The sequence below is a fragment of the Vipera berus genome, assembly GCF_964194415.1.
Source record: "Vipera berus genome assembly, chromosome: 8".
Lineage (NCBI taxonomy): Eukaryota > Metazoa > Chordata > Lepidosauria > Squamata > Viperidae > Vipera > Vipera berus.
In genome coordinates this window covers 21,405,487-21,421,179 of record NC_138211.1, presented here as the reverse complement: position 1 = coordinate 21,421,179, position 15,693 = coordinate 21,405,487, and the positions used below count along the sequence as shown (strand labels likewise).

At 41.2% G+C, this 15,693-nt stretch overlaps 1 protein-coding gene across 1 annotated transcript in view; it reads left to right on the top strand.

Moving 5' to 3' along the window:
* Window positions 1-2,464: 2,464 nt before the first annotated feature.
* Window positions 2,465-15,693, top strand: part of FER1L5 (fer-1 like family member 5) — a gene marked incomplete at both ends in the record, with an annotated part of 107,134 nt that continues 93,905 nt past the window's right edge. Inside the window, 3 exons of the mRNA XM_081333394.1 lie at window positions 2,465-2,515; window positions 11,437-11,528; window positions 14,283-14,391. Of these exons, the coding sequence (XP_081189520.1) occupies window positions 2,465-2,515; window positions 11,437-11,528; window positions 14,283-14,391 (252 nt within the window). The remainder of the gene's footprint in view (window positions 2,516-11,436; window positions 11,529-14,282; window positions 14,392-15,693) is intronic.

Genomic DNA, 15,693 nt, shown 5'->3' with positions numbered 1-15,693 from the left:
AAAGGGGAAAAAAACATGTAGAAGGATTTAAACCTGATAAAATTTACTCTGCCTGAAAAGGATTTTGCTACTAAAGGCTACTCTTTTAGAAATCTCTGACCAATTAGGATCTTCAGGGCTTTTTTTCTCATAGAACGCTCAGAACGGAATTCCGGCACCTTTTTTGGATGGAACCTTGTAGGGTAGGCAAGGCGGGTTGTATGACATATGTGAGTTCCAGCACCTTTTTCTTTTACAAAAAAAGCACTGAGGATCTTAAATAGAAAATGTTTATAAGATAAAACTAGAATGTGCTTATGTATTTATCAGGCTTATTTCAGATATTATAATTTGTATACTGAAATAACGGAAATTTGGCGTTTGGATCCTATGTTTGATGTTAAAAGATGTTTGAATATTTTAACTAGGAACTAGGTAAAGGTAAAGGTTCCCCCACACATGCGTGCTAGTTGTTTCCAACTCTAGGGGCCGGTGCTCATCTCCGTTTCAAAGCCATATCCCTTAACTAAGAACTAAGAATTAGCTAAAAATTAAAACAGAATTTGGTTATGTATAAGTAGATGTAGATTGATAAATATAGGTTGTTCTATTAATAATGTACAGGGACGCGGTGGCTCAGTGGGTTAGGACGCTGAGCTTGTTGATCAGAAGGTCGGCAGTTTGGTGGGTTGAATCCCGAGTGCCATGTAACAGAGTGAGCGCCTGTTACTTGTCCCAGATTCTGCCAACCTAGCAGTTCGAAAGCACATAAAAATGCAAGTAGAAAAATAGGGACCACTACGGTGGGAAGGTAACAGCGTTCCGTGCGTCTTTGGCATCTAGTCACGCCAGCCACATGACCATGGAGATGTCTTCAGACAAGCGCTGGCTCTTCGGCTTTGAAAGAGAGATGAGCACCGGCCCCTAGAGTCGGAAACGACTAGCACGCGTGTGCGGGGGAACCTTTACTTTTACCTTATTAATAACGTTCATGTATTACAATGTGAAATAGAAAATGTCTATTAGGTAGAGTTTAGTTATTCAGCTATTGTGTATATGTTAGATGTTACAATTTTTGGTGCAGTGAAATAAGGGAATTTTTGGCTGTGAATACTATTTTGGATGTCAAAGGCTAAACTTGAATACCATAATCAAAATCAAAACTAGGTAAAATTTAATAACAGGACATGGATATTTTTAACTAAAATTGGATTGACAAATTTTTTAATTGACCATGTTACTCTTAGAAATTTATTAGTTTAAGCATGTTCTATTAAATGTTAAGGGAAATAGAGAAGGATGTTTTGATAATGTAACCTGAACTATGTACTACAAAGTCTGTTATTGAATTTTTGATTACCCAGTCACCATGATGCTTTCTAAATATATAGATGTTAAACTGGAAAACCAATAAAACTTCTTGTTGTTGTTTTTTTTTAAAAAAGAGTACCAAACTGTCTTCTTGGCCACATACAACTAAAGCAAGGCAGTTTGGCTCTCCAGTTTTGTGTTGCCTATTTCTTTTACTCCCTCAGTTTCCATCAGTCCCCCTGCTAAATTTTTGATGAGATGAGGAAATAGAATTAAATGTCTGTTTCTATCAAAAACTACGTTGAAAAGTATTCATTGGAAGTGGATATGAAACTCCACTGAATATAGTGCCAAATATATGAGCACATCCAAGAAAAAAAGTCAAGAATTACCCAAAATTGGATTGAGAGATGGGTCCCCTTATTGGTTTTGTTCTGACTTATTTTATCATTTCCTTCTCTTGTACAGCCCATTCCCAAACCTCCTCCTTTCCCCAGCTCTGCCTCTGTTATGCAATGATTTCCCCTCTAACTGGATCTTCTGGAGAAAGAAGAGATTCCTTCAAAGAGCAAGATGGCCCAATTCCTACCTGCCATGATAGGGAGAATACTGTATTTCGAACAACGACAGATATAGATGCTGCCTGCTAACCACTCAGCATCCAGTAAAAAATGGTCAGTAAGGCTGGAATCATTTAAAAGTGTTTACTCTGTCCCTACGGTAACCCTGGACATTCTGAGATGCCAAAAGAATTTCCAGAGTGGAAGCTGATGATGAAACGTGATGTCAGTGCAGAAGGCAAGGAGCGCATCAGTCATGGCTATCAAGAGCTGAGCTTGGGGGAAAGAAATCATCCAGCCCTTCTTCTCACCACTCACCTTCCTTGGTAGACAATCTTCACTTTCCGAGAGGTGGGAAATAGCTTTCATTTGGGCAGCAGATGACTTCTTTATGCCTTCAGCTAACCTGAATGGTCAAAGATTAGCATCCTTAGTCTGCTTCAGCTGTGCAGGAATAAGAGGGTTTTGAGTTTCTTAACCACATGTTCTTAATCCATTTCAATTTAATACCATTTTAAACAATTGCTGAAGTTCTCTAAAGTAAATAATTTTTATGGGGGGCGGAATGTACCGGTATTCAAAATTTCCAAGATCAGGTATCCGTTTCAATAGTGATGCAGAAGACACCTAAGAGGTTGTGTCCTCAGCGCAGGAATGAAGACAAGGTGAGTGAGTTCAGCAAAGAACATGGTTTATTGCTTGCAGGATCTGAACTGGGGAATAGGGCTGCAGACGCAGCAATTTATACCCTGGCCTCTAGGCGGCAGCCAATAGGTTTGAAACAACCTATTGTCGCCCTAGAGGCAACCAATAGATGTGCTGGAGATGGGTTGTCTAAGGAGCTGGGAGCCGTTAGACAGCTTCCAGCAATTACCACGTGGTGTTCCCTTAACAAAGCAAGCCCAATACATTACAGTATCCATGGTATCTTTTTGAATAGTATGTAGACGAGGACTTCCAGTGGCGGCGCGGCGCCGAAGACAGCCCTTGCGGGCTGCCCGCGGCTCAGCTGTGTTATTTCCACCCGAAACAGCGCCGATCAGCTGTTCGAGTGGATTTGAAGCCCCCTCCTCGGGAGAAGAGGAGGGGGTGAGCCCCCAGGTAGGGGTTGAGTTCTCCGGGGCCGCCTGAGCTTAAAGCTTGGGCGGATGAAGGATCGAACTCCCCCGTAGCCTGGGTTGCTCCCAGCTGGTCAGCGTCTCTGCTCCGCGATTTCTGGAGCGGAGCCAGGCGTTTGCGACCACCCCTGCCAGAAGGAAAGACCATGGAATAAAAGGAGCAGGCAGAGCGGTACAGGAGGAAAAGGTGAAGAGGACTTTTATGGCTGCTTTCTAGCTTAATGGATTTTAAAAATTTAAAAGTGAAAGTGCGTAGTAAGTGAAAGTAAAGATGGCGGCGAAACTTTCCCCAAAAGCTCTTTGGAGTGCTGGAACTTCTCCGATGCAACAGTCATCATTGCAAGCGTTGCTTCTTCCTGATGTATTGACACCGAAGGATTTACAAGATGCTCTTGAAAAATATGCCCAGGTAATTCTGGAAAAAATGGGTGATAAATTTGCAAAGATGGAGGAGAAATTGGAGAAATTGGAGGAGAGAATAGAAGAGAGGATGGAAGAAAAGTTCAGAGTGATGAAGGTAGACATTTTGTCTTCAGTGTATAGAGTGGCTGAATGTGTGGAAGATTTGGATGAAAAAGTGGAAGATTTGACTCAAAAGAATGCCATATTAGAAGCAAAAGTACTGGAGAATGAAGATTTAAGAGACAAAATGGACAGAGAACTGAGTCTTGCTCAATATTTCCAGATGCAATATGCTGTTAGAATCAGAGGCTTAAAAGAGAATATTAAGGAAGACCTAAAGCAGTTGATTTCTGAGGCTCTGGAAGTAGTATTGAGTCAGCCAGCATCTGAAATAAAGGGAGGCATGGATAAAGTGTTTCGTGTGAATTCAGGGATTGCTAGACAGAGAAAGTTACCTAGAGATGTGGTGGTTTATTTTGCAAAGAGGGAAATTAGAGATGAAGTTATTCAAGCTGCCTATGGTACTAAAGTTGTGATTGCTGATCAAGAAGTTTTGGTTCTAAAAGAAATTCCTCCAAAGATTTTAAGGAGAAGGAAGGATTTTACATTTTTAGTGCAAGAGCTCAAGCAACGAGATATAAGGTTCAGATGGGAGATTCCAGTTGGGTTGATGGTGATGCATGAAGGTAAAAGGCACCGTTTGGCCACTGTGATGCAGGCGCGTGATTTTTATAATAATGTTTTAAAAGCAACCCCACTATCACTTCTGGAAGCTGCAAAGGGATCTGGAGAAGGAGAATACCAAGAGGCTGAAGATGGACAGACAGAGAATGGTGCTGGAGGAGATCAAGCCACAACTTCTTTGGATGATTCTAGAGAGCAGAGGGAGACGCGTGCTGCTTTAAAACGATCAAAGAAAAATAAAAGAAAAATGTACTTACAGCCAAGCAGTGGGAGGAGTACAGCCTAAAAAAGATAGTCCTATTTGCAGTGCTCCAAGAGCTTTGGGATGATATGCATGGCAACTAAATTTTTAATTTGGAACGTTAATGGACTAAATTCACCACAGAAGAGGAAGAAAGTTTTTTAATATTAATGATCAACAACAAGCTGACTTTTTTAGTTTATTTCATACAAAGTTTACCCTGTTGGATTATAAATTTTTTATTTTTTATGAGGGATTGGAATGGTGTTTTGGATGTACAGATGGACAAGGTTGGAGCTTTTAAGCGCGTCCCAAGTCATGTTAGACTGCCTAAATCTTTTTTTGAAATGAAGGATGACTTGGAATTGTGAGATATTTGGCGTGAAAGACATTTGTATGAAAAGGATTATACTTTTTTTCTGACAGACATTAATCTTTTTTCAGGATCGATTTTATTTTGTTGACTAATGACTTTTTTTCAAGGATGAATGTAAACAGCGGATGAAGGGTTTTTTTTTTGAAATTAATATGAATAAGGGCACCTCTATGGACATGGTTTGGGATGCTAGCAAGGCCTATATGAGAGGGGTGTTGATATATATGAATAATAAACTTAGATGTGCTGTGGAAGTTAGGAGGAAAGAATTGGAGAATGAAATAAAGGAAAAAGAAAAGGCTTTGATTTTGAATCCAGAGGATGTGAAGTCTAAGGAGCCTATTAAACTGTTAAGAGGAATGGATTGAGTATATCTAGAATAAATATGGGACAAATGGATTGAGTATATCCAGAACAAATTTGGGACTAAAAAGTTTCATGTAGCATTTGAATAAGTCTTCCCTTCTTTTCTCTTTTTTTTTCTCTTTTTCTTATATATTTTATATTAATAGTGTTTGTAGTTATCCTATATGAGCTAGAGAGTGACAGATTTTAGAGTTTACGGTTGTTAGCATATGGTTGTTTATGATTCTTTTTTTTTGTTTTTTATACCTTGTACTTAGCTCTGGGAAGTCGGGGGGGGAGGGGGGGAGGGGTAAGGAGGGAGGGATAGGGGAGGGGTAGGGGGGATTGTTAAAGATAAAATGTATGATAAAACTTTTCAATAAAAAAAAAGAATAGTATGTAGACGTTGCTTATCTCTATGTGCCTGTTGAAGGCCAATTTATCTGATTGCCAGGCCTCCAGGAATTTTCAAATGTTTTTGGACTTAGCTTGGTCTAGGACAGGGGTAGGCAACCTTGGTCTTTTATGACTCGTGGACTTCAACTCCCAGAATTCGTGAACCAGCCACACTGAGGGGAAAGGGAGAGGTTTCCAAGCTGAGCCATGATGGCTCAGGAATTCTGGGAGTTGACGTCCACGAGTCATAAAAGAACCAAGGTTGCCTTCCCCTGGTCTAGGATACACACTGTTTCCCAGTTGAAACTATGGTTAGGTCTCTCCATGTGTTGTGAAATTAAGGAGTTTTCATCATGTAGGTAAAAATATCAAGATGACAATTGCATGATCCCAGCTGCTATCTTCACTTTTTGGACCGTGCTCCCCACCTCCAACCCCCCCCCCCACTCCAGCTGCCCCGACTATTTTTTTTTTTAATAAAAGAGACCTGGGATCTCATAAGCATCCACTTGAGAGAGGAAAGTTGTGTTGCTATTACAACTGAATACACGGATTTGCAGTGCACCAGACATGCTTTATCAAGTACAGTGGTACCTTGGTACTTGACTGCTTCAAAATTCATTGAATTTGATACTCGACACATTTTGAGATGAAAATATTATCCCAGTACTCATCTCTGTTTAGTACTCGATGTGCCACAAAAGAAAGCAGGGGACAGCTACAGAGGGCTGACAGGAAGTCGGCCATGCTGGGAAGGACACTGCCATAGGAAAAGGGACAGATAGGAAATTCTTCCCAGCTGAAACAAAGGCTCATGGGGTAAGTCACATTGTTTGCTACTCATCAATTTTAGTACAGTAGTCCTCAACTTAACAGCAGTTCATTTAGTGGCTGTTTGAAGTTACTACGGCACTGAAAAAAGTTACAATCATTTTTCCTACTTAGGACTGTTGCAGCATCCCCACGGTCACATGATCAAAATTCAGATGGATCAAAAGTCCATTCTGGGCCTGGGTAACAAAAAAGTAGCTACTGATTCTGTCGAAATGGTCCGAACCAGCTGATTCTCACCACTGTACCTAGGTTAACATTGCGAAACCTAGCCTGACCGTATGTGAGAATGACCTTGAGGGGTGAGAGGGAAAGATGCTGTCTAGGGAATGATCAGACAAGAGGCAGGAGCCTGCAGTTGCTTAATAGTCAAAGGAAGAAACTTAGGAAAGATCCGTCCTAATTAATAAGGCTTTAAAGAGGGACAGTGGAAGATTTGTACTTTCAGACTTGCAAGGTTCTGTCCGTCTAGCTCACGGGTGTCAAACTCGCCACGTCACGTAACATGTTGCAACGTATTGTGACTTTTTTCGCATTGCTGGCGCTGGGGTGGGCGTGGCCTCCATATGATGCAACTGGCACACGAGCCGGCAGTTTGACACCCCTGATCTAGCTTTACAATAAAGTAGTTCATCTGGTTGTGCTTTCTTCCTAGTTTACCCGGGAAGGCAAAAATATAAGTCTTCTTTTTTTTCTCCTTGTTCTTTGCATTATTCCCATCGTATTGTGGGGTCTGCAGCTTTGCCTTTTGCCTGCCACTTCATCTGGTCTTCAGCATTGGTGGGACATATGCCTGCAGCTTGCATGTCTTCCTGCAGGGCAGTCCATCCATCGCTTTTGGGGTCATTCTTGGTGCCAGCAGCTCTCTAGGCTGATGGATTCCACACCGGCTCTGATCACATGTCTGTACCACTGCAGCCTCACTTCTCTCGTTTCGCCTGGAATCGGGCCGACTTTGAAGGCCTTCTGGATGTGTTTGTTTGGAATACGATCCCCAGTGACCATCTGATTTCCACTGTGCACAGTGCTTGTTCGTGTCTCTTCACTGTTGGTCAGCATTCCACCCCCTAGAGTGCCACTGCTTGTAATAGTTACAAGACTGTAACTATATTATATAAATATAATTGGATTGAAATAACAGATTTATATAGTAACAGAATGAAAAATGAAACAAAAAGGCTCCTTGGTGACTTTTTACAAATAAGAGACAGAGGCACAAAAATGTACCATTACTTCCTGCGTAGTTGTACATTTTGGGCTTAATTCTAAATCATATGGAAAAACATCAGATGGAGAGAGCTGCTTGGATTCCTAGAACATGTGCCCCATACGTCTTCTTCTATTAACCCTTTTTAGATCTGAATTTTATGTAGACAAAAAAAAATATCTTTTGATGCATGGTCCTTTTTATTTTCTCTTAATATATATAACTCTCACTATAAAATGGCAATAAAACTTTTAAAATGCAAATAGACCTCTTTTTCCCTCCGGCACATGTACTCCCTTGTTGTAAGCTATGGTTTTAAACATTGTTAGATTATTTGTATGCAACTTTCAATACGTTATTTTCAGATGATACTAATACTACCCTGTCGGAAGCACCAAAGATTTGCGGTGACATCATTGCCTGGGAGAGGCCCAGTTGCCCACTTTTGAACCACTGGTTTGGCAGGAGCTGGAGCGGGTGACAGGAGCTCACTTCACCCCAAGGTAGCAACGGGCCTCGAACACAAGGCTGCCAATCATCAGCCCAACGTTCTAACCGCATGAGTCACTGAAGCCCCCTTTTCAGATGAAAATGATGATCAATTGGTTGAATGATTGATTGGTAAAATACCAGAGTTAGCCATTTGATGCTTGAGATGTTGCTGTAAAACCAATGGAAATTCAAATTTGCCATGAGTAATTTACATCCCTATTCCTCACTTTCCCCCTTGTAACATATGGAAGGAAGGTCCTTGGGACAAATGTACCAGGAGGGAAGGTATTAAGAGCATATCTCTTATTGCACAATATAATTTCCTTTCAGCATTTACAGTCATATCTTATCAGTTGGGTAAGTGCAGTTCTGTCAACCCAACCTTTGCAGTTTGTAAATGAGGGATATTCTTACGACTTGGGATAATCAATAAATCATTCTTAAGCAATGTCTTTGCAAGACATATGGACTTTTAAAAATCCCTTTAGAAGTCCATTTAAAAAGACATGGAGATGGGAGCAGGAATGTGATGGATGCCGAAGGAGGTCTCTGATGGAAAAATAACTTTCGCACTTCTTATATGCCTGCATGCGCGTAGGTAGGTAGGTATTCCTGGAGGCCTTTAAGAAGAGACTGGACACCCATTTGTCTGAAGTGTTATTGGGTCTCCTGCTTGAGCAGGGGGTTGGTCTAGAAGACCTCCAAGGTCCCCTCCAACCCTAGGATTCTAAGTTCTAAAACATATCTTACAACCCCATTGATTACCCAGTAGGAAGCACCTGAGCTGTCTGTTCACTTCATAAACTTGTCATAACTTCCCATTTCTTTATGTCATCGCCCCTTTCTTTATGCTTTGTGACATCAGATTTCCTTAGTTCCACTTCCAGAATCGTTTGCACTGGACCTTCTGAAGAAGATTTCAAGTGGATCCTAGAGTGGAGATGTGGAGATGATGCGAGGTCTTCAATAGTCACAGACCACTGGGCTCCAGAAGGAGAGAGAGTCGTGAAAAGGACCTTTGCTCAACAATATATTCTGGAGAGAAAAACAGCCGAGTAGAACTAAAGATGCTGCATATTATTATTCTGTCGGCTCATGTGTCTCCCGAACATGCAATTCAGCCCAACACATTTGTGGTTGGCACCTTCAGAGGTAAAGCCATATCTGAATCCCATCCGTTTTTACATATCATAATCATAATAGTAAATAGTAAAGGGACCTTGGAGGTCATCTAGTCCAACCCCCTGCTCAGGCAGGAAACCCTATACCATTTCGGACAAATGGCTGTCCAGTCTCTTCTTAAAAACTTTCAGTGTTGGAGCATTCACCACTTCTGGAGGCAGGTTGTTCCGCTGGTGAATTGTTCTAACTGTCGGGAAGTTTCTTCTTAGTTGTAGGTTAAAATAGATTCCTCTTATGCCCAGACCCTACTTTTGGGGAGCTTAGAAAGCCAGTCTGCTTGTATTTTCAGTAAAAATTCTATCTGGTTGTGAATGCAAATTGGGGAAATGCCAAAGAGGATAAAAAAATTCAGAAAATAGGAAACTCCTGTTTCTATGGATAGCGGGGGAAGTATGCAAATAGATCCTACTTGCATTTTGCAAAATTTGCACTAATTGTATCAGTATAGTGATGATACATACCCTCCTCCAAAGGGTCACCCTTTATTTCAGAAAATTGCCTTTAATATTTATTGTTTAAATAATTAAGTATTTATTTTCTTGGTTTTGCTCTTGATTTTCCTTTTGTAAAGCAAAGTAACAAATGTTTTTTTAATCCTTATGATCAACTTTCGGATTTGTCCCTTTTTCAGATTTGTCCCCTTTCCCCCCCAAGAAAATATGTTCACTCTGCAAAGTTCTTTTTGTTGTCTCAGCTTGACTGCTAATAGTCCATCATTCAGAAATAACTGCACATTGTTTGTAGAATATCCCACATTTAACACTCTATCAAGTTGTAAGAACACCTACTATCAGAATGAGTAATTAGGCCAAATTAAGGAATACAGTATTTCCCAGACTGCTGTTTTTTAGATTATTAGACTACAACTCCCATAGTCCCCAGCTAAATCATGTCAGATAGCTCCATTAATGCAATCACTTCTTGAGCTAACTATGCCCTATTCTGCTACAGCAGAGGTCTCCAAACCTGGCAACTGTAAGACTTCTTGACTTCAACTCCCAGGATTCCCTAGCCATCATGTTCCTCTGACTGAGGAATTCTGGGAGTTGAAGTCCACAAGTCTTAAAGCTGCCTAGTTTGGAGATCCCTGTCCTATAGCAATGTTTCTCAACCTCAGCAACTTTAAGATACGTGGACTTCAACAACCAAAATTCCTCAGCCAGCATGGCAGGGGAATTCTGGGAACGGAAATCTAATACATTTTAAAGTTGTTGAAGTTGAGGAACATTGTGCTAACAGTAATCAGGTTGGCAACTGGCGTTACCTTATTGTTTTAATACAGGCCAAATTTTAAAAAGTGACTAGTAGATTTCCTATCAATTCCTATCATCATGAAAGTTTATTGGCCACTGGGTAAACTATCATCAGTCGCTGACTCCAGTGTGGACCAGTGGGGGCAGGTTGATGGAAGTTTTGGATTCAGAGATCCTCCATGGCTATGACCTATCAGTCAGTTTTATTCTGAATGTGGGTCTAGTGCTTTTCTGAAACTCAGAACTTTTGAGTACCACAGATTGCCCACTTTTTATCAGGTCACTGCAGAATTCAGAGGTTTTATTAAGTGTAGATTTTACACCTATCTGTTACTGATTTTGATGTGTCTGGTCTAATTCTGCCCCAGGCATAAACATTTCCAGATTTTGCTTGCAAGCTCATCATCTCTGTTTGGAAGTTGGCATAACTGGAACCCCATCAGCATTTCTGGTACAGGTGGCCTGACCTGAGGCCCCCAAAATTGTAGTAGGTGTATCCCAGAGGTCCATCTGCTCCTGGAAAAAGGAGATGGCTGCTTTTGAAAGAACATAGCGATCGATCAATCAGCCATGCTATTCATGTGCTCTGTCAGAGCTATGCTTGTAAGAGGCAAAACATCAGGAAACGGCTGGAATTAATTCAAAGGATTTATTTTTTTTTAGGCATTGAAAGGAGCACAAGAGTTGTGCAGAAGGACCAGAATCCAATTTGGAATGAGGTAAAACTAAACAAGGAAGTTAAGAAATGTCCCGGAAAAAAGATCCCAGCAAACCAATTTTTTTACTGTTGCTTTGAAGGTTCTCTGCACATACCATAAAGTTGACAGAACTGGAGCTAGGATCAATGAAGTCTATATTTTTCCTAAACTCCTTAATCCTGGTGACAGTCTCAGTTTTTGAGTTCGTTTTGAGTAGTAGATAAATACCTTGTAGTTATGGACAGACAGCCGGAAGAATCTTTGATGGTCTTGCATGCTGTGAATTTGTGCAGAACAACAAGAGCGAATGACTGGCCTTCAAATGTTGCGTTGTTGATTATTCTTTGTGTTTGCCCTGCAGACCTTGCTGTGGTATCTGGATGAGGAGCTTCTGGACAACAGTTCTTTTGCCACAGTTAAACTCCTTGAATGGGGCACGAAAATTCAAAACAGGTGAATCATGGAAAGAAGGATCTGTATAATTAGGTTGTCCGACATGGGGACAAATCTGCTGTTTAACCCCAGCCAGCTTCTTCCTTGTTTCAGCCCAAAGAGTGCTGTCCAGTTCACTTCCTTTCATTGCAGGCAAAACCTTCCAGAATACCACTTTACAATGCTTTGGTAAGGCCACACCTGGAATACTGCATCCAGTTTTGGTCACCACGATGTAAAAAAGATGTCGAGACTCTAGAAAGGGTACAGAGAAGAGCAACAAAGATGATTAGGGGACTGGAGGCTAAAACATATAGGGAACGGTTGCTGGAATTGGGTATGTGTAGTTGAACGAAGAGAAGGGTGAGGGGTGACGTGATAGCCGTGTTCCAGTATCTCAGGGGCCGCCCCAAAGAAGAGGGAGCCAAGCTATTCTCCAAAGCGCCCGAAGGCAGGACAAGAAGCAACGGATGGAAACTAGTCAAGGAGAGAAGCAACCTAGAACTAAGGAGAAACTTCCTGACAGTTAGAACAATTAACCAGTGGAACAACCTGCCTCCAGAGGTGGTGAATGCTCCAAGACTGGAGGTTTTAAAGAAGAGACTGGCCAGCCATTTGCCTGAAATGGTATAAGGTTTCCTGCCTGAGCAGGGGGTTGGACTAGATGACCTCCAAGGTCCCTTCCAACTTTTTTATTATTATTATTATTATTATTATTATTATTATTATTATTATTATTATTATTATTATTATTATTATCAGAATAACAGAGTTGGAAGGGACCTTAGAGGTCTTCTAGTCCAACCCGCTGCACAAGCAAGAGACCCTATACCATTTCAGACAAGAGAAAAACCTAAAAACCTCCAGTGATGGAGCATCCACAACTTCTAGTGGCAAGCCATCCCCCTGATTAATTGTTCTAACTGTCAGGAAAATTCTCCTTATTTCTAGGTTGGTCCTCTCCTTGAATAATATTTTCTGTGTTAAAATAGAATAGAGCTGGAAGGGACCTTGGAGGTCTTCTAGTCCAGCCCCCCCCCCCTACACCATCTCAGACAGGTGATTGTCTAGTCTTTTCTTTAAAATCTCCAGTGATGGAGTGCCCACAATTTCTGGAGGCAAGTTGTTCCACTGGTTAATTGTCCTCACTGTCAGGAATTTTCTCCTTAATTCCAGGTTGATTTTCTCCTTGATCAGTTTCCAACCATTGTTTCTCATCCTTCCCTTGGTGCTCTGGTGAACAACCTGACCCCCCTCTGCCTTGTTGCAGCCCCTCAGATACTGGAACACTGCTAAGGTCAAATAGAACATAGAATAACAGGTTGGGGGTCTTCTAGTCCAACCCCCTGCTTGAACAGGAGACCTTATACCTGGTTTGGCCAGATGGAGAAATGGGATCTAAAGGTATGCATTGATTAATCCATTGCATTTTTTTCTTTTAAAAGCCTATATTCGCTCACAAAAGCGAAACCTCTTAAAAGCCAGAATGTCAAAATTTAAAAGTCAGTTCAAGGGATAAGCAGGACAGGTCTTCGGTGGAGATTTTTCAGCTTAAATCCTCAAGTTGCCTTTTGTGCACAGCAGTCTTCAGCTACTTGAGCTGCGCATATAAACTAGCTGAAAATGAAGTTCCTTAAGAAATCTCTTTCTTGATCACGACCCTTATCTGTTTTGGCTACACTGGATGACCTGATGTTCTGTTCAGAGCATGATTTCCATACACTTCTTATAATTCTTGTCAATTTCATCAGAAAAGATTAAAAAAAAAGAGGAAGAAGAGAGTCTGCTGCGAACCTGTAAAAGAAAATTACTCAGCTTTTCACTAGTCAAGCAGTAGACATGGAAATAAGATGTACAGCAGACCAGGATGAAATGATTATGAAAAACAATGACCTGAAATGAGGGGTCCTTTTTCCCGTAATGCATAGCAGCCAACTGGATTAGAGGGGAAAATGCCTATATAGAAATGAAGTTCAGCGGGCAAGTTGTCAACCCCACTCCAGCCAATGCAGATCAGAAAAATCTACTTTTGATTCTCTGGTTGTGTGGAACAGCCTCCTTTAGATGTTAGTCTCCTTTGGTCTTGATGTATCACTATTTCACAGTGTTTTGTTCCCTTCAGTCTGCTGTCTACAACCCTTCTTCTTGGCTTGTTAGATTTATGTGCAAAGAGTCATTTAAATGGGGGACTACCCAGCTAGGGGATATTCAGTCAAGATCCATGTTAAGATAGGAACTTGAGTTGGGAGCATAACCCCCTCATTCTCCAAAGTCCAACAAAATCTATCTGATTAGTGAATTCAGTTTATCTCTAAATAATTACTCTTGACACCCATACTAGCTTCCCTCACCAGCTCTTTGTTCTCAGAGTTGCTGGGTGATGAGTAGCATATTATGGTTGGTTGCAGAGTCAGCCAGAGGTTTAGACTGGATTTGACACGTTTCTCCACCTATTGAGTGTTATTTTTTCATAGAATTATGGGGCATCTTGGAGGCCTTTTAGTCCTTGTCCAAGGCAGGTGTCCTTATTCCATCCCAGACAATTGGTTGTCTTTTCTTGGAAACCTCCAGCGATGGAGTACCCAAAACTCTGGGAGGCAAGCTGTTCCATTGACTAATTGTGATTGCTGTGAAGAAGTTTGTCCTTAAGTTCCTTCTTCCTCCTAAGAAGTCACATCATTCTTCCTCCTAATCCAATTAACCCTGTGGTTGCTACCAGTAACCTCTCTTTTTTCAAAGCTGCATCCTGACGTTTCCACTTCTCCCCAACTTTAGTGATTTTGGCAGTGCAGATATATCCTTAGGAGGAGCAGCTGAAAAACCAAATGTTATGATTATGAAGAAGAATCAAAGCCTGCGGAATAAGAGTCTGCAGCCAACCGGGGTAAGTCAGGAAGGAAATAAAAATAATGTATTAAATTTGAAGTGCTTTGCTGTGAACTGCAATGAAGACTGGATGTTCACCAACACTGTGGTAATCTCAGAATAAAGATGTTGAAGTATTTCCTTGAGTGCTTCAGGTTGGGTTTTCTGCCTTTTATTAGTGGATTTCAGCCTCTCTTCAGTGCTGCTAAAAATTATTTTCCCTATCAATATCAAGACAAGCAGGAAACTTTTAATCAACTGTGAAACCATGTATTCACTGCCTGTTTTCATTTCCAAAATATTTATTTTTTATTTTTATTTTTTTATTTTATTAAATTTATATACCGCCCTATTCCCGTAGGACTCAGGGCGGTTTACAGGGAAGATTAAAAGCATAACATACAAAAATTAAAATCAGTTAAAACAATTAATTAAATCAAGTCCCCAAAATTTAAAACTAAAACCCAATAAAAATTAAAACCCCACAGTCTGGACCAAACAGATCAAAGAGCCAAGTTTTCAGGTCCCGGCGAAATGAGCGAAGGTCGGGGGCAGTCCTAAGTTCCGTGGGAAGTTGGTTCCATAGGGCCGGCGCGCCCACAGAGAACGCCCTTCCCCTGGGAATAACCCACCGGCATTCCTTAACCGGCGGTATCCTGAGGAGGCCCTCCCTGTGGGAGCGCACAGGACGAAGGGAACTTGATGCCGGCAGCAGGTGTTCCCTCAGATATCCCGGAGCCAAGCCATTTAGGGCTTTATAGGTCATCACCAGCACCTTGAATCTCACCTATTAAAGCAGAAGGTTGTCTTCACATTTGCATGAAAAGGGGGTTTGCCCCACCCCCCCAAAAAGGTTGGTTTTTCTCATCCTATAGAAATCTATTTGTAAGTGGGGATAGATACCATACTTTAAAAAGAAAAACACAGCCAGATTTTCTTTTTACCTATGCATAAATTAAGAAGAGTTCTTCTGATTTTATGCTTCCAGTGCTCCATAACTCTAAAAATCTGCTTTTCACCACCGGAAACTAAAATGGTTGCACACAGAAGAAAACATGATTTAAAGAAATTGAGTAAGTATTGGGTATTTATTTTGGGGGACTAACGTATGTTTTGCTTGGAATTTGCACTGATTTTAATTTCTAATTCCTTGTCTGGACTGTTATTTTGCTCTTCATGTTTCGAAAAAAGTTGTTGTTGTTGTTAGTTGCGAAGTCGTGTCCGACCCCTCGCGACTCTATGGACAGCGTTCCTCCAGGCTTTCCTGTCCTCTACCATCTTCTGGAGTCCATTTAGGCTCACGCCTACTGCTTCAGCAACT